Genomic DNA, 19,176 nt, shown 5'->3' on the forward strand with positions numbered 1-19,176 from the left:
GCTGCTGTTACTTTTTTCTTTGTCTCTGTGTAACCGTTAGAGGCAGTTATGGTGGTGGGAGCACTGCTTGATATAGAGATAAGTTCTAAAAAGAGCTGTAAATGAGAGCGAGTATAGAGCTTCTAATACTACTACTACTAATAATAATAAGCATGCTCACAAATATGAAGTCTGGTATGGTTATAGTCAGGAGGTTTGGTATATTTAACCTGAAAGCTCTTCACTTTAAGGCAGGGATGGCTGCCCTGGGACTCCAAATTTTGTTGGGCTCCAACTCCCATCAGCTCCAGCCAGCATGGCCAGTGGTTAGGGATGATGGGAGTTGTAGTCAAGCAACATTTCAAGGTCCACAGGTTATCCACCCCTGCTTTTTAAGTTGCTATGTATAGATTCTCATTTGGGATGGAATTTTCTGAAAATACTGATGTTGAACTTCCACATTTAGACTATGGTTAAATGTGATGGATGAGCTAGGCTGCTGTAACTTGAACATTTTTAACACATTCTTTGAAGTGTATTTTAAGTCTAGAGGATTGGACTGGCATTTATGGAGAGGTTTGAGAGTTATCCAGAAAATAAGCTTAGAGGCTATCATGAAGTAACTGTCTGTTTGGTTGGTTGTAAGCTGCTTTGGGTTGCCCTGGGAAAGGTAAAGCAACTAACAAATTCTTTTAGATATAACTTTAGTGACAGTATATAAACCTGAGGGGGAAGGTGAGGGAAGTCAGCCTGAAGCACATGGGAACCATTTCCAATAATCCACTTTCCATATTGTGTAGTGATCATACTGGTTAAGTAATACCTGAAATGGGTTTAAGAGAACTTGGTTGATGTCCTAAAGCAGAGGTGGGGAACCTCCAGCCTGTGAAGCCATTTTACCCAAAACATACCCTTCCACCTATTAGCTTACGTCACTCGTGACATTGTCTGCTGAACAGGAGGGTGGGGTTGAATCTTGCTCAGTTTGGCTGTATGCTTCCATTCCCAGAATTTCCTAGCTTTGGGATTTCACCTGCCATGATTCTGCTCTCAGGTGTTTGGTTCCACTCACCTGTCAAACAAAGGCAGCAAGGGGTGGACAGAACATAACAATCTGGCCCTCGGGGCTAGAAAGCTTCCCCAATCCTGGCATAAAGGAAAGGGGAATCGGTGAAAAATGCCACCTCCTTCCATCAGAGGGACCCTGGAGTGGATCAAGGGACTTTCTGCAAATGAGAAGTAGAAGATAATTGGTTTAATCCAAGTTATATTTTGGAGTCTATATATAGCTAATGACTTGGATTAGATATTAGAACAGTCTTTAAATCAAGACTACACATTAACAGTTTTAGAAGGATTTCAAAGAATTCTTGCAACTATTACCTTCAGAGAGCTAGAGGTTTCATTTATTACTCTGGAGTTAATACAACATTTCAGTAAGTAATAATTCATTATGATGAATGCTTGTATGTCAGAAGAAAATCTAATAATCCAGTAATTTTGCTAAAATGCCAGATTACCCAAAATGATTGATGTTAGTGTACTATAGTGGGTAAGACTTATCTACAGAATGAACTATTACAGCAATCATTAGACGCCACCTCACCAATTAAACAGTATATAAATGAATAAAGTAATAATAGTGATGATGATGATGATGATGATGATGATGGAATATATTTTCTAATTTATATTTTTGAAAAAACATAGTTTTCATTTTACGGGAACCTATCTCCAAGGAAGACGCTATACCGCACTCTTTCTGATGAGAGCATATGTAGCAATCGGAGAGGATCTTCATATGCTAGCTCGCGGAGCTCAATGCTAGACCAAGCTTTGCCAAATGATATTTTGTTCAGTACTACACCACCATATCACAGCACCTTACCTCCTAGAACAAGCTTAACCACTGGTACTGGACACCTACGACGTAAGTGTGTGTTAAACACTGTCTCATTTGATACTGTGCAATTGAAGGTAGATCTTCTAAACAGAATGTAGGAACCAAATTGAACCATTAGTTCCTCTAGTTCAGTACTGACCAGGAGCAGTTCAGAGTTGTTCACCTGGGATAAGTTCTCCGGGTTTCTTTCCCAGCCCTACCTGAAGATGGCAGAGCTTGAACTTGGGGCATTGTGTATGGACACCAGTCCAATGCCAGTTCACAAAATCCCTCTGGGAAAGGGCCTCAGCTACAAAAGATGGCAAGAGTGGTCAGGTGGTTTCACTCAGACTGTTTTCACATTATTGCTTTGATACTTCTTTCTGCTCCTCTATTCAGTCTGTCATCTTTATTCTTAATTCTGTTATCTGCGAGGTAATTACAATGGATTGTGCTTTTTGCTAATCAAATCATCTAATAGGGGAGCGTGGAATACGGCTTGAAAAAGATACTATGAATCTTAATCATGTCTAACAGTAACTGAGATTCCTATCATAAACAAGATTTAAATCCCAGGTTTGAATCTTGTTTGCAACCAAAGTTTAGGAGACTAATTAGTCTTAAGAAATAAATTATGCTGGTTCAGACATAACCCATAACCGTGGTTAGTTCAATCAAGGGTAGGGGAAGGAGCACACGTACCTGGTCCAGGCTGAGATCACTGCCATCAGCACCAGGGAAGTTTATCTCCACAGGGAGGACAGCAGTAAAACAAAAATCTACATCTCCCAACACCAGAAGGGCAAGTCTTCCATTCAGAAGACCTCACAACACCCAGAGTGGGGCAACAAACTTTGGCTCTCTCACATTTCCTGGAACTGGTGCAGCTTCTCACACAAAAACCAAGGAACTCGAGCAGCAAGTAATGCCTACCCAAATAATGCCCATCCAATATTTTACCATTGTTAGAGATCAGGACCAGTAAGCAGATGAGTTTGTGAAAAAATACAGTTTGGGTCAGATAAAATATTGAGGGGGGGGAGCAAGTAAGCCCTGCCGCACATAATTGATCACAAGACATATACGCTGTTTTAATGGCAATGCCCATCAACTTTGGGGGCCCTTGGCCCCCTCAAATATTTTATTGGAGCTGAAGAGACCTCGGCCCCTAGGAATTGGCTCCTATGGTTAGGGTTGGTTCATCAAAGCTGGGATTGCTATTTGGAGGGATGGAAGCTAGAAGTAAGGTTTTCCAAACAAGATTTTGAAACTATCAGCATAAACTAAAATAATGTCTCATTCATATCCAACCGATCACTAGGAAACTTGTTCAGTCTTAGGTAAGGATCAGGCTGCTGCCACTTAGCTGTTCAAACTCCTTCCAATTACATATCAAACAAGTTCCATCTCTGTTGTAGTTTTGGTGCCTATTGAAAGCCTTCCTTTTTCAAGAAGCCTTTTAAGAGTGGCAATTTTTGTCCCAGTCGGTATCTGTGTTGGATTTGAAATTGTTTTTGTATGTTTTAATTGATCACTTTAAAATATACAATGAGAAGTGATTCATTAACGAAAAACATTTATTTTAGAGTGGTAACCATTAGCTAAATACACTTTGTAGCATATTGATGGCCTGATACTGTGTGTACATATTTTCTGGTTTTGGACCAGTCATAGCCCTGCTTTCAGGTCAGACACTCCCAAAGTAGTTCACATTGTATTAAAAGCATAACATTTAGGATGACCTAATTAAAAACTATAAAATACTATGGCATATACACAGTCCATAAAAAATAAAACATTTTAAATATTGTAATTATTCATTTTCTAACCTGTTGAAACGTTGTCCTGAAGATAGCTTCTGATTCTGCTTCTTAATTTAGATGAGTTTTGGTTCTCAGACGGGTCTTTATCTGACAAATCAAGATTCAATGATCCTGGGTTGATGCCCCTTCCAGATACAGCAACAGGATTAGACTGGTCTCACCTTGTAGATGCTGCACAAGCATTTGAAGGTACTGTAAGAATTTCTGCAACCGCTGCACATGTAGTTAGTAGAAATTAAAGTCCTATGCTTGTTGTAACATGATTCATTACCCCTAGTTATTGGCAGTCCTGCACATGCACTCTTGACTTATCTGTTTTTTGCCATTCAGTGATCAGTCACTTCCATTTGATAGATGAGCCCCAAGAACTTGGTTGGTGGACCATCAGGTCATTTTGCACAATAGGCTAAGACCAAAGGTGGCATAAGGAGTGCCAGAAAGAAAACAGCATAGGCTGACATCCTGAATTACTGAGTTTTCTTAGGGCAGTTTTTTTCTACATATAGCCACTAGTTCATATTATAAATATCTTAAGTATCAGACAAAGTCCTGGCTAAAGAGGAACATTTTCGCTGGGCGTCTAAATGTGTAAAATGAAGGCGCCAGCCAAACCTCCCTGGGGAGAGCATTCCACAAGCAGGGAGCCACTGTAAAAAGGCTAATAATAATAATAATAATAATAATAATTTATTATTTACACACCGCCCATCTGGCTGGGTTTCCCCAGCCACTCTGGGTGGCCTCCAACCGAATATTAAAAACAATACAACTTCAGACATTAAAAACTTCCCTAAACAGGGCCGGCTTCAGTTGTCTTTTAAAAGTAAAATAGTCTCATCTCATATCATGTTGCTACCCTCCAAACCTCTTGTGGAGGAAGCACACAAGAAGGGCCTCAGAGGATGATTTCAGGGTGTGAGTAGGTTCATATGGAGAGAGGTGGTCCTTGAGGTATTGTGGTCCTGAGCCATTTAACACTTTAGAAGTCAAAACCAGCACTTTGAATTGGGCCCAGCAACTAATTGGTATCAAGTGCAGTCAGAGCAGGATCGGTGTAATATATTCAAACAGTCTTGCCCCGGTGAGCAACCTGGCCCCTGAATTCTGCACTAGCTGAATTTATCAAACTGCCTACAGAGGCAGGCCTACATAATGCAATAATCTAACCTAGAGGTTACCAAAGCATATATGGCATAAGTTAGGCTGTCCCTATCAGTGCTTTTTTCCTAGTAAAATAGGTGCCGGCACTCAACATGAAGTTGTTACAGTAAGTGCCACACTTTATAACAACAACAAAAGAGGTGCTGATGCTGCATACCCTTGAGTGCCCCTGAAAAAAGCACTGGTCCCTGTCCAAATAAGGGTGCAGCTGGGCCACCACCCAAAAGTGATGGAAGGCACTCTGTGCCACTGAGGCCACCTGAGCTTGAAGTAACAGCAAAGGATCCAGGAGTACCCCCAAGCTATGTATTCACTCATTCAGAGTGTAGCCCCATCAAAGTTATTTACACAAAGACTTTTCTGCCCCAGTGTTGCTTCCTTCAACCCCTGCCACCTCCAGAATATTTTCAGAAGTTTGGTAGACCCTCCCAAATGTTGTAGACTGTAGCATGCGAAACTGTAATTGGGTGTCGGGGAATTGCCAAACTTGGTGGAGGTTATTTGAACAAGTGGAGCTCAGCTCATGCAAGAGGACTTCCTTTTCTACCCCCCCCCCTCCCAATCCTCCATTTTATCCTCATAACAACTATGTGAAATAGATTAGAGTGAGAGACAGTAATTGGCCCAAAGGTACTCCCCCACCCTGAGTGAGGTTCAAAGCTGAGTAGAGATTTGAATCTGGATTTCTCCAGCCCTTATTTTACTCATATTCAAAATGTTGGAGATAAAAGACTTTTCTGATTCCTTCAGACAACTGTAGTAGTTATCGCCACTGCTGTTTTTCATGGATGCAATACCATAAATAAACCTGTGCAGTTTAGTACATAATGGAAATTAAAAAAAACTCTACTGTGTTTCATAGTGTGTGTTTGGAAATCCGCTTGAGCTTCAATGTAGCTAAGACTGCAATCTTATGCATAGTTACAAGTGAGTAAATACCACTGAACAGTTAGTAAACATACAAAGGATTGCTTTGATAGTATGTTTAGAATTGTAGTGTAAACATTGGAAACAATTATGAATGAATAGCTTTAGTAAAAAGAACCTGGGGAAAGAAAATAGATGTATCTTTTTTAAAGAATAAGAATAATAAAGTTGATCGTTAAAGGATGTATATATACTATTGAAAGCCGGATTCTAAGTCATCATGCATATGGAACACATGCTTATTCTTTGTTTGAACTTTTTAACACTTCCATCTTCAAAGGACCTCAGGGCAGTATACAAAGGTTTTCTCCCAATTTTCTTTCTACAAGGAACCCGTGGCGGGGGCGGGGCGGGGGCGGGGAGGGAGTTAGGCTGTCAGAGACTGTGGCTAGCCCAATGTTCAGGGATTGGAACCCAGGTTTTCAAAGGTTCACACTTTTCACTACATCACAATAGCTCTGGTTTATGGTTGCCACCTCAACATCAGAAGACCTGTTATCCTAGCAAAGCATTAAAACTGTGCCAGAACACATGTTTAAGAACAGGATGTTACATTGCTAGAGCACTGCATTAATAAAAACAAAAAATCAAAGTTAGGACTAAACTTTACAGAGCATGTTAGCCGAAACAGTTTGACAAAGACAATGGATCTACTATAGGTGTACTTCAGTTAACTTGAAGCTAACCTCTGTTATAATGATGGACATAAATGTGATCTAACAGCTGGTTTCTGAACTTTTATTTTGTAGACCTTCAAATGTCTTCGCATAAATTTTCATTCTTTGCTTCTTCCAGTTTGTAACAGTGATCAGCACATCTCTGCTTGCATAGCTGACTACTGTTTTCAGCAGTTATATTTCTTTGCAGAATCAGTATTCCTGTTCTAGGTATAACAAAGGTATCTGTTAATACCATACTTTAAAAAAAAAATGGCTGGCATAATTCAGATCTCTATTTATATGCTGAAGGACAGAATAGAGGCCTCTGCTCACAAACAGGATCCAAGGGCCTGGTGTACATGTTGTTAATCAGAAGGATTATTGTTCATGTCTAATGTTGGTTCATTCAGTTCCCTTCTGGATTTCAGATTCCTGATATGTTATGCGTTCCCATGATTTCATTCTCTTTGAGAGAGACAGAATGAACATCTTAGATCTGTATTGCCTTTGTCAGAGATGGAATCCATCTGCAATAGCTCTTTCTTCTTGGATAAGCTATTACATTTAAAAAGCCATAACATCAGTAATTGTATTCTGTCTTCATAAGCAGCCGGTATTCAGTTCTTCAGAGGAAATTTGCAAGATTGCAAGTCAAAAATTATTATGTTCCTTGTTCTTCTCTGTGTCTGACATTTTTAGGCCTTGAGACACTCTGAGAAAGATGTTTGTATTTTGGCCATATTAAGAACATAAGAAGAGCCCCGTTGACTGCCCTGTCTAACATTTTTTAATCAATCTTGCCAAAATTTAATATCTCCAGAATTTAATATCACCCTTTGCTCATTTCTTCTCTAATATTTACTTTTGCTACTTCTGGTTGTGCCAGTGATAGTCTGCAAATGTATCATCTGTTTGTATTTTTATACTTTTCCTCTTCGTAGATCAAACAAAAGTGTTAAAGGTTGGCTGCTAGCAGTTTCAACAGTCCTTGACACTGGACATCTACTATTCAAAAGTCTGTAGAGGAAAAAGAAAGCATATACTAGGAATATACAGTATTTTACATGCAGCCTGGTAAAATTACATTTACAGTCAAGCATATCTGAAGGTTCCCATGCATCATGCTATCTTGCCAAGAAAGCGAAAGAAAAAGACTGTCTAGCATTCAAATTTTGCATATGTTTATGAACTGCTGTGTCTCCTCTATCATTTCCCATCATCTGCTAGGGAACATTTTTAGGAAAAGATTCAAATATTTACTTTTATTTCATAATTAAAAGATTGACATGAAAAGGGAAAGTGATAACTAGGCCTCAAGCTGCAATTTTATTTTTGTCCCATAATGCTTACAGTGCATAATAACGAATATGGATAGTTTGTCTTTTGGAAAGTGGAAATCCTGATAGCTATTATGCTGCCATTATTACTGAAAAGTAAAATCATTTTTTTGACTTAGCACATGTACCAGTGGGGTGAGTTGATGAGGAAAACTACTGTTTTGAGAAAATCAGCAAAGATCCCACAATAGGAGTTGATGTTAAGTAATATTCCATAACTGTTGTGTCTCATAAGGATTGCAACTATATGATTCCAAAGTTAGCTCAGTGGACTTTGTTGTTCATAGGAGCATTCTAAATCTTATTTCAGATTTTGACTCTGACGAAGAACTTGGGCCAGTCTGTCATCACACTCCGTTTCTAGGTGATGGTCTGGGGTTGGCTGCTGAATCTTATAAAAAAAATCTATCTTTATGCTTTTATATGTTTGCACGGTTGCATGATTATATGCAAGCATTGGGGCTTTGCGAGATGTGAGGGGAAGGCATGTTATGGTCAGGGCCAGCAGAAGTCTGTGGACCAGAGAAATCTGAGTACAGTCTATATATAAATGAATGATCTCTGTTGTTGCAGCATAAACCGTTTGCATGGGGGGAAAACCTCAAAGCGTGATTTACTCACGTTCTATACCAGTTTGTGTGTGGCATACTCATTTTCTTTTAGAACTGGGTATATTTTTGTATGCCATACTGCATGTCCTTCAGTAAAGAAACTCTGTTCCCAAACAAGGCAAGCATGTATTCTGCAAGTCCTAGGGTAAAGATTTTATTCCAGAATCCTAAAAGGAAGCAGCAGACATTATATATGTGGAAGATTGGTAAATGTATGGCGATAGTCATAATGGTAGCATTTGCATATTATTCTGTTCAGGTAGAATAACTGTGCCTTGCTATACTGCATTCCATAACTTTTTATGGAATTATGTATCTTCCTCTGTCCCATTAAGTGCCTGCATTTGCTATTACAGTAGTTTGCTTGAAATTGGTCTTGGTCTCAGATTTTCTGTACATTTCTGTTGAAATAACTTAGTGGAAAAAAATCTGTCTTGTTTTGTTGATATATGCAAAGCTGAGGCTATAGTGGTCTTGCTATCAGATGCTTTATGTTGGAAATTCAGGGGGAATTGGGGGGCGGATTCCCTGTAATATATACACTTGTTTCTTGCCTGTAGCTGAATTGGATAAAAGAACACCGGTTGTTTAAGCTGAGAGTATTTTTATACAGTCGTTTCATTTTAGATGTTTATTTATTTATTTCCCTTCCAGATCAAAGGGTTGCATCTTTTTGCACCTTGAATGACATGCAGCATGTGCAAAGCTTGGAGAGTAATCAAGCCTTGGGCGCAAGTCCAACAAATGGAAAGGACTTCATTGACACTACTGGGTATGTAAACCTTGCCTCTTTTCTTTGAGGGGAAACATGATTGAACAAATTCCTGAAAACATTCCTCCTGGAATGAATAGAGAGGCAGAATGATAGATAGGGTTATATACAGGGGGTGGGGGTATTTGGCTTGGAACATCTTCAAGGACTTGGATAGGGGATTGTCTTACCTCAGTACTCGAGATAGATATTGTGCTTCAGCTCAGAGGTTGAGTCTCAACTCACTTCAGATTCTGAAGTCATAGGCTCCCCATCGGCTAAAATGAAAAAAGAAAAAGAGGTGGGGAAAATACTTGAGGAAGGCTGAGAAGGAGTTGCTAGCCTAGAAAGCAGAAAGGAGAGAGAAGGAAACATGTATCTAAAAGGCCTGTTCTCTGCCTGCCAGGCAAAAGTGAGAAGTCTTTAACCTCAGCTCACATCTCACAGGGAAAGGCGGGGAAGAATCCCTTTTGCAGGTGGAGCCTTCCTTAAGAGGTTCTTTCCCCACTCCTCCTGGGAGGTGTGACTTCACGTAGCAATGCAATTTAAAAAATCAGGTCGTCTTTCTTTTGTGGCACACAACTTTCCATAGGGAACAGGCACCTGCTATGAAAGCAAGCAGACCTGTTTCTCCCCCCCCCCCCCCGCTGCTTTCTTTAGCTGTGTGTGCCTATTCCCAAGAAAGAAACTGAGCAGGATTTAACTTCTGCCTGTCAGCTGTTAAGCAGAGGTAGAATTCTGCTGCTTTGGCTGCAGTCACCTGTTTCCTGCTGGGGACAAGCACCTGCAACATTGCAGAATTGAGTCCTAGCCATCAGTTGATGTCATAAATGACATCAGCTGCTTGACAGTTCGGAATGGTTTGGGAGAAATGGCTTTGTGGGCTGGAGGTTCCCCATCCTTGCACTAACATCTCCTGGTAAGGAGCACAGGACTGAGAGAACAGGTGTGTGTGTGTGTGTGTGTGTGTGTGTGTGTGTGTGTGTGTGTAGATATATTGTATGACTTCCCCAGACCTTGTGTTTCTTGAGTCCTTACCAGTTGGACTGGGAGCTGTGGTTGTTTGCAGGATAGTTGGGAAGTGACTGGCTGGATAGTTGTTTTCTGCTACTGTGTTTATTGCTACTAAGAGTTGTGTGGGAGGGCCTGGCTAGTCTAAGGATTTTATAAAACAGCTGTTGCTGTCACTTTGGGGTTGGTGAAAAGGAGCCACCCTATTTGATTTTTGGTGCGTGCGTTTCAGTCTCTGCAAAAATTAATGGTATGGTGGTGCTGAGATATTATTGTTTGTATTGTCTTTTCCCCCATACTTATATGTTAGTGATCCCAGGACTGGTCAGGGTGTAAGACTCACCCAGTCCTGTGTGTTTGGTACCCATGAGTGAGAGGCAGGGGGAATTTGATCATTTCCCAGGTAAGAACAGTGTGGTTGCTTAAGCAAATTAATTAGCATCTGTCTAATTATTATTGCTGGTGTTAAGATTCTTGTGATAGCCTAGGGTGGTTGTGTATTGTGGCAGGAGGTGCTTAAAGATGTGTGTGGGAAGGAAATAGGATGAAGAGGGTTGGGGGAGATTGGGGGGAGTAGAAGGCATGGCTCGAGAGGAGTCAGTTCAAGGGGGTTCACATATGATTGCTTAATGTCTTCCACTTGGCTCCACTCCAATAGCCTAGTGTTGTTGTTGTTGTTAAACTCCATGTATATATAGATTTAATTTAATAATAAGAAGAAGAAGAAGAAGAAGAAGAAGAAGAAGAAGAAGAAGAAGAAGAAGAAGAAAACTTTTGCTGTCTCTATAAAAAAACCCCAGTTGTGTAGTTTGGAGGTGCTCCTGGATCTAACTTTATCACTTGAGGTTCAGGTACCTTTAGTGGGTAGGAGTTCCTTTTACCACATTTGGCTAGTGCACCAGCTGCAGCCATTTTGGACAGAGATAGCCTGGATACAAAGATTCATTCATTGGTAACCTCAAGTGTTTCAGTGGTTGCAATGCACTCTGCACCAGGCTGCCCTTGTGCCTGGTTCAGAAGCTCCAGCTAATTCAAATTTCTGTGGCTAGACTGTTGGTAGGTACAGACTACTACCAGCACATAACTTCAGTTCTGAAAAGCTTGAACTGGCTGCCCACATATTACCAGGCCAGGTTCAAGTTTCTTGTATTAATTTACAAGGCCCTTAACAACCTGGGTCTAGAATATATTAAGGACTGATCTCCTATATCCCAGTCCTATCAGTGATCTTAGGGAGAGTCCCTGTTGACAGTCACCCATGGCTCAGCATGGCCCATAACTACTAGAAGCCATGTGTTCAGTGTAGTGGGCCCAAACCTTTGGAAATCTCTTCCACCTGAGATTAGACAGGCACCTTCATTTGCTGAACTTCAGGTGCATGCCTAAGACTTCCTTGTTCCAGCATGTATTTTGAGGTAGTGCTCAGTTTTATGATACGTTTTTATTATCCCATTTTTTGTGGATTGCGTTTATGTACACCTCATAAGAAATGCTTTAATAAATAAAAATTAAAACAGGCATTAAAAACCCCTCATAAAATGTAGACACAACCCTCCAATTCCAGTGCACTTGAGGAGGAGACGATTGTAATTCTTGGCCTGTTCCCTGCTTCTATAATAGAACGTATTTTGTATGAATAATTTGTACAGATCCATGTAGGAACAGAGGCAGGATGTATCTTATGGGTTGTAATGGAAGAGTCTAAAACTGGCAGGGATCATCGGGTAGGGCAGGGATGGGGAACATGACTTTAGATTCTGTCAGTGCCAGTGAGCATGGCTAATGGTTAGGGATGATGGGAGTTCCAACCCAAATTTTTTTGAAGGACCACACATTCCCCCATCTCTGGGGCAGGGCTTATGGGTTTTATTAAGCCCCTTCTAATTATCTTCCCCCATCATTTGAGCACTGCCTTAAATTACATTTCAGCTTTGCAGTTCAATTGTACAACATTTCACTACTAAAAACTCTAGGCATTTAGTAGAACAGAGCATAAAATAATCACTTGACACAAAGATTAAGGTTTGTGAGGGACTTCTTTACATTTCTGAAGTTTCAGATTTCTGGTAGGGGGAAGAGGGAGGTTAATGGGAGCGATGGTGGAGAGGTTCACTGCCCAGTTGTATTCAACCTTAGTGCAGCTTAGGCATTTTAATAGTAAATGACAAGACAAACAACGTAACCCCACAATCTAGTTGCCCTAGAGGAATAAAAATCCAAAGGGAGTTTGCATGCAATGGTAATTTGGCTCATTATATCACTGTTCAGTGATCCTCCCTGCCTCATGAGTTGCCACAACAACTGTATTTTTCTGCCTGCTGCATTAAGATTATAAGAAAGATTGCCCAAAAATTGCTGCAATAGAATTAATAGAATCCATATTTTAAATTTATCATATTGCTCATTTGAAGTCTGTTAAAATTTTAATCAGCTCTCATACCTTTCCCAATATCTGTCAGCTTTTTTAAAAGACCAGGAGCTGCCTCAGATATTACTGGAGTGTTCTGGCTGCCACCAAAACCAACAACACACACACCTTACTGCAGGGGAAGCCATTTATATGAAGCAGCTATTTTATTTTAATAATTGATTAGCTGTCATTTAAAATACAATATCGTATCTCCATGGTGGCTTAATATTTTTTTTTTAAAAAAAGATTCAAATCTTATGAGATATAAACAGCACAGCCCTAGTTCTAATAATAGCACTAAAAACATTTCATATCAATATATCTTAGCATCCATAGCAATATAAAACCCTCTCCAGAATGCACCAGTGACTTGGCCAGAGGGAGACCAGGTAAGAGGTGCAGCCCTACTGTGCCATCCACTACTGAGATAAGAATTGTATCTACTAAAGTTTTGTAGTGTCTGTTTAGATTTTCAGTTTCAAAATGTGGAAAGAGGCATTGAAACAAAGTCTTTATCTTAAATAAGATGTCACTTTTCTTGATATCTTTTCTTTATTTTTTATTTTTTTAGTTAGCAGTGTTGTAATACAACTTGACATATTTGCATAATAATTCAATGAGAACCAGTGTGCTAGAATCTCATTTTCCTTCCTTTAGAAGCAAGAAAATTCATGATGACAGTTGTTTTCTGAACCGTTTTAAGAGAATTTTTTCAACCTGTAGCATTACCTGCTTTAGTTGATTTTGTCAAGAACAATGAACAGTTTTGTTTTGCCTCCTATTTTACTTGCAGATATAGTCTTGTATTTCATCTGACTGCGCTTTTTCTAGTAATGTGTCGGGCTTCTGTGGGCAGGGATACAAAAACAGCCACAGTCACTGGGATGTTCAGATCATGACTTTCATTAGGGTTTAAGTATTACAGTACACTCTAATAGTTAACTCCAAGAGTGTTAGAGATACATCTCCCTGGTCATTTAGGCAGCCTCCTTGGGGTTTTAGACATTTCCCCAATATTTGTGGATCCACTCAAAAGCACTTTGGTATCTAGTTAATACCGCACAGTTCCTTGTGTGGCAGCTTTACCTCTCTCTTTCCTGCATGCAAAAGGGGGGGGGGCTATTAATCTTTCCTTCTAGGACTGACCCACCTCCCTGGGGGCTGAGGCAAAGGAGTCCACTGAGTGAGGGTCTGTGTCAGTGCTCAAGCATTTCAGGGACTCGGCAGGGCAGTTCACTAGGCCCCCAAGTTCCTCCACCCTCCTTCCACTCACCTAACCAGCCATGGGTATGGTAAAGCATAGCCTGCATCCTTATGCCTCTCCCCATTTGTCAACTAATCACTCCAGCCTCCAAGCATTTTTCTCCCGGCTTGCTTGTTGTTCAGCCAAGACTCCTCCTACCAGCCTCCTTCCTTTCACCTTAGCTATGAGAAGTTCTGAAACCCCAAGGCCAACAGATATGTCTTCTCCCAACAGGAGGAGAAGCTTGTCTGCCTTGTCTGCTGGCAAGCCTTGTTGACTGGGGCCCTAATTCTGCCTCTGAGCAGGTGGGAAACACAGGGTGCAGTTGATCCTTCACATATAGATTTAATATTACTTAATTATTATGATAGTGTATTCATGAGGACTTAATGACTATGCATTTCTAATGATAGATCCTACGACCAGGTTAGAGCAATGGCCTGTATTGTTGTTAGTGTTCCTTGTGACAAGCACTTTGCACTCATCACAATGCCTAGCAGTAAGATTTACTTGCTCCTTGAGAATGATACCATAATCATATCTGTTGGTGTTTGATCTCAGTTTGTGTCAATCTTGAGTGGGCTTGAACCTGAACCAGCTTTTATATGTGCTTTTTGCACTGATTACAACCGTTATGCATTATCATCTGCACGGGGAACTATTTTACTTGGGCGTGGGTAGGACATCTTGAAATAATTCAAAACTAAGTGCAATTTAATTTTGTAGGGAGGACAGCCCTACTACATTGACTGGAAAAGTAAACCAGCTGGAAGTGATCCTCCGACAGTTGCAAACTGATCTTCGGAAGGTAAAAATGTTTAGCAGAATAAAATGTCATTGGGTTTATCTATCACTGTGTAAGCAGCTCACACAGTGGGATTTCTCCTTTCTCTCCTTCCCCTGTGCACCCCCCCCCCCAAATCTGCTCTGTGTGTCCTCTAACCCTCTGGGCCAAATTTTGAGGAAAGGCCTTAAAAATGTTTTTGAGCAATCTAGCCCCAAACCCAAATCAAGAATCCCAGCAGCTGCATTTAATAAGAAGAGTAAGAATAAGAATTTTATTATTTATACCCTGCCCATCTGACTGGGTTTCCCCAGCTACTCTGGGCTGCTTACAGCATATCTTAAAACATAATGAAAACATCAAGCATTAAAAACCTCCCTATATTTAGCCTTTAAAAATGTAGAAAGTCCAATTAGTCTCCTGGCTAATCTAGTTGCTTCCTCAGGAATAGATTCAGTATTTCTGGCATAATAAGCTTGGGTAGCACTTCCTTGTTCTCTAGTTCAGATTCCTTATAACCTGGATGATAAATTATACTAAGAGATAAGCTAATATTTGGCCTATGTTTAACAAGGTATAGTAAGTAATACAGGCTGCATTTTCTGATCTACAAATTTGTGGGCCCTCCCCCCCTTTTTTTTTTTTAGTTCACAGCTATTTTCTGTAATAAAAATAGTTGTGTCAAGTTTGTTTAAATCATAGGTTTTAATAATGAAAATAATTCTACTTTTTTCCAACTGTATACTCAGAAATAGGAATTTTCCTTTGCATATCCTTTGACTGTATCACCATTTTTCTTCATGAATACTTCTTCTATTATGATAGCAGAATTAAGGGGGAAATGCTTCAGCATGCGTAAGGTCTGAAGGCACTGATGTACTTGTTTACCACACAAATGACAAATTAGATTGCTTTCAAATATTACAGGAGGGTCAATACTACTTTGACTTCCTTGCAGTTGCCTTCTTACATAAGACTTGCTTTCAAAAATATATTTTTTGCAAACATCTGCAAGGAATTATTTCATAACCTCTAAAGAAATAGCATATGGCTGCTTTTGCAGAAGTTCTCTGAAAGGAAGCACTTATTGTTATGTTTAGAAAACTTTTTAAATTGAGCAACCTATCCTCAAATCTAAGGTTCACATTACATGTGGCAGCAGTATAGCCCCTTGATTAAAGCTGGATCTCACCCCCTCTTACACGAGGGAGTAAAAGAGAATCTGGGTGTCTGGGATTGGGGGTTTCCTGGAAAAGAAGTGGTCCATGGATGGGAGTGCTACCTCACCACTTACATCTGGTAGCCATCCGCCTGAAAAGCACGTGAGAAGACACTATGGGGCTTTAAGCTAGAAAAGGGTTTAGTTTTGTGTGCTCTTTTTAGTCTAAAAATCATACCCCCACAAACATTTCATTCAAGCCCAGGTCTGACACAACTGGGTACAAAGCTGTGAACTGGTCGATTTCATCTAGCTTTAGCACAAGAGCAATTTTTGCATCAGGGTTTCCAAACAGCTACTTCGTCTTGACTATGGTTGTTAGGTCATATCTACATCATACATTTCAAATGCATGGCTTTCCCCAAAAAATCCTGGGAACTGTAGTTTAAGGGAACGGAATCATATAGCTTTGTGAGGAGTAAATTACAGTTCCCACAATTTTTTTTTGGGGGGGAGCAATATGTTTTAAATGTATAGATGTGACTTTAATAGCCTCTCATAGAATTGTAGAGTTGGAAGGGACCCTGGGGGTCACCCAGTCCAACCCCCTGAAATGCAGGAATCTCAACCAAAGCAACCATGACAGATGGCCATCCAACCTCTGCTTAAAACCCTCCAATGACTCTCAAAGTCAATAAAATATTAATGCCCCCAAATAACATCTTTTATAATAGGTACTAAGGTTGGCGGCTTGTAGTACTGAGTGTTCTACATTTCTGTACAGTAAGCTAGAACTGCATATAATGACCCAGTATCCCATTATAGTGTAATTGCTCCGCTCTCATCCAGAGCAGTGAAACGTATAGTATGAATTAAGCAGTGCAATGGTGGTTTGCACATACTGTACTGTGATTCCCTGTAGCTTTCTCTTACCCATTTGCCAACACTTGGCTCCCCCGCCCCCCCTGTGATTTTTGCTTATAGAGCACACAGTCTTTAAACATTGGCGTTGTAACAGACCCTGTGTCTCTTGCTGATAAAAAAATAATGTTGATGCATTTGCATTGTACTTGGAAGCTGTTCCCAACTTCATGTGTCCAACATGTATTCTTTCCCCACTGTTCATTTTGGATGGCAGTGTTTAATACTCAGCGGGTAGAAACCACGCAGCTGGACATCTTGTTGCCTTCCATTTTGTTTAAAAGTACCTTTAAGTCTGTGTAGCTTTTTTCTTAATCTGATGTACAGCTCTAAAAATATTCCTTATCTTTTTGTGTAGTGATCTCTTTCTGAATATGATGAAGTGTGCTGAAATGTAGCCTAGTCCTACAGCTCTGCTGCAGAAACTTGGTTATACAATCTCATTTATCTTGTTTAGCCTGCAAGGCTATCTGATTTAGAACAACCGAGCAAGCAAATTTGGGAATTCAGCTTAGAGTTCCAGTGCTGTCATTGCAAAGAGGGAGCTAAAGAAAACAGAAGTCTGTTTACTCGCTCAGAAACACGAGCAACAAAAACACTGGCTATAAGTTACAGATGGGTAGCCGTGTTGGTCTGCCATAGTCAAAACAAAAAAAATTCCTTCCAGTAGCATCTTAAAGACCAACTAAGTTAGTTCTTGGTATGAGCTTTCGTGTGCATGCACACTTCTTCAGATACCAATTCTTCGTATCTGAAGAAGTGTGCATGCACACGAAAGCTCATACCAAGAACTAACTTAGTTGGTCTTTAAGGTGCTACTGGAAGGAACTGGCTATAAGTGTCATTCAACTCCTTTTTTCTGTTATCTAGGAAAAACAAGACAAAGCTGTTCTCCAAGCTGAAGTCCAACATTTGAGACAAGATAACATGAGACTTCAGGAAGAATCTCAAACAGCAGCTGCTCAACTAAGAAAATTTACAGAATGGTTTTTCAATACAATAGACAAGAAATCCTAATATCAAAGTCCCTGTAAAAGCACAGTTGAAGCCACATAACACCAGTAACTTTTGAAGTAGCCTAATATAATTTCACTGTGTCCACAATCCATTTTACATTTTCTGCTGTAATCTCTGCCCAGCCCCAGGCTACTGACAGTAAGAAATTATCTTCATATTCATCTGAAGAAAACAGAGAATGAATAGCAGACATTTGTTTTTGTGAAGATGAATGTACAATTCCTGGTGTCATTTTAGACATTTTAGAGTATACTTCTGACTTGGGATTGCCTGAAGAAGAATAAATTGGGGTTTATCTTCGGTACTTCAGCTGCTCCAGTGAAGATGCTAAAGCAATTTATGGTAGCTTGGGTTTCAGTATTGTAAGATAAATAATAATAATAATAATAATAAACTAGACATATACTTTCATGTTTAAAGGTGCTCTATTTTTTGTATGTACAGTAGATATTTCCACAGTCACATTGTCATAGCAATAAGAATGGAAGTAGAATTGAATAGTCACAAAACTGTGTTTATAAAAATTAGCACTGAGGTGTTTAACACTAGTTTGGATGCAGATATATTAGGGGTTATTTATTTGCAGAAAAAATGGTGCCTGAATTTAAGCAGTGTTCTGATTTTTCTTAAAAAAATAAATACACATGCCTTGTAAATGGCTCACTTGAATCAGTTCACTCCAATGTCAGTTCCTTTTGTATAGTTCATGTTCAGCTAAGATTGTTCTAGAGAAACTAACTATTGAAACCATATGTGGTGCAAGCCAGCCAATCATTTGTATAATGCCAGATTTGTTTATCTTTGTACAGAAGCTTTGAGCGAGTGACTTATATTTAACACCTTTATTTAAGCTTATTTAACCTGTTAATTTTATAAAGCTTTTGTTTTATCTGCACTATGGTGGGGACAGTGGATTGCAAGCTACAATGTGTGTTTAGCTTGCCAAAATGGCACTGCAGAGTTCTAGAAAATTCTAACTATTGGATGCTGCTAGTACACAATTTGTGTAAGTATACTTTAACATTTTTAACTGTTTCATTTGAAATGAACATACATTTTGCTTTTTTAATAAATGTTAAAAATGTGAACCACAAGTAAGAACTCTCTGTTTATTAACAAAAGCTTCCGGGTTTGATAGATTCAATAAAGAAAGAACACAGTTAAAACATTTCGCTTGCACTCTGGTTCCAAATCCAAGAACTTGAGTAGCTACTGCTTCAATTCACTTTTACACTCCCCTTTTTAATTCATAGTGTGCAATTTAATAACAACTCTGGATCATATCTGTAAAATAGTCTGCAATCCCATACACACTTACACATTGAACATCGCAAGACTTATGGTGCAATCCTATACATATTTACACAGAAATATTTGCTTCAAAATGTCTAGCTGTGCACTGAAATGCATGTTGGTAAAAAAATGTTTGCAACGTCTTAAAAGGAGGTGGTCTCAATTACTTTAACATCTTAATTGCCATATTATAAAAAATAGGGATCAC

At 39.6% G+C, this 19,176-nt stretch overlaps 1 protein-coding gene across 8 annotated transcripts in view; it reads left to right on the top strand.

Moving 5' to 3' along the window:
- The window catches only part of SIPA1L2 (signal induced proliferation associated 1 like 2), a 75,694-nt gene extending 56,925 nt beyond the window's left edge, over window positions 1–18,769 (top strand). For 5 of the 8 annotated variants that reach the window (XM_028724028.2, XM_028724034.2, XM_028724030.2 and 2 more), the window contains 6 exons: window positions 1,690–1,909; window positions 3,742–3,873; window positions 8,079–8,132; window positions 9,034–9,151; window positions 14,521–14,602; window positions 17,529–18,769. In XM_028724028.2, the coding sequence (XP_028579861.2) occupies window positions 1,690–1,909; window positions 3,742–3,873; window positions 8,079–8,132; window positions 9,034–9,151; window positions 14,521–14,602; window positions 17,529–17,675 (753 nt within the window). In that variant the 3' untranslated portion in view covers window positions 17,676–18,769. The remainder of the gene's footprint in view (window positions 1–1,689; window positions 1,910–3,741; window positions 3,874–8,078; window positions 8,133–9,033; window positions 9,152–14,520; window positions 14,603–17,528) is intronic. The other 3 variants (XM_028724033.2, XM_077925792.1, XM_028724037.2) reach the window with 2 other exon arrangements.
- Window positions 18,770–19,176: the final 407 nt, after the last annotated feature.

The sequence above is a fragment of the Podarcis muralis genome, chromosome 3, assembly GCF_964188315.1.
Source record: "Podarcis muralis chromosome 3, rPodMur119.hap1.1, whole genome shotgun sequence".
NCBI classification, from domain to species: Eukaryota; Metazoa; Chordata; class Lepidosauria; order Squamata; family Lacertidae; genus Podarcis; species Podarcis muralis.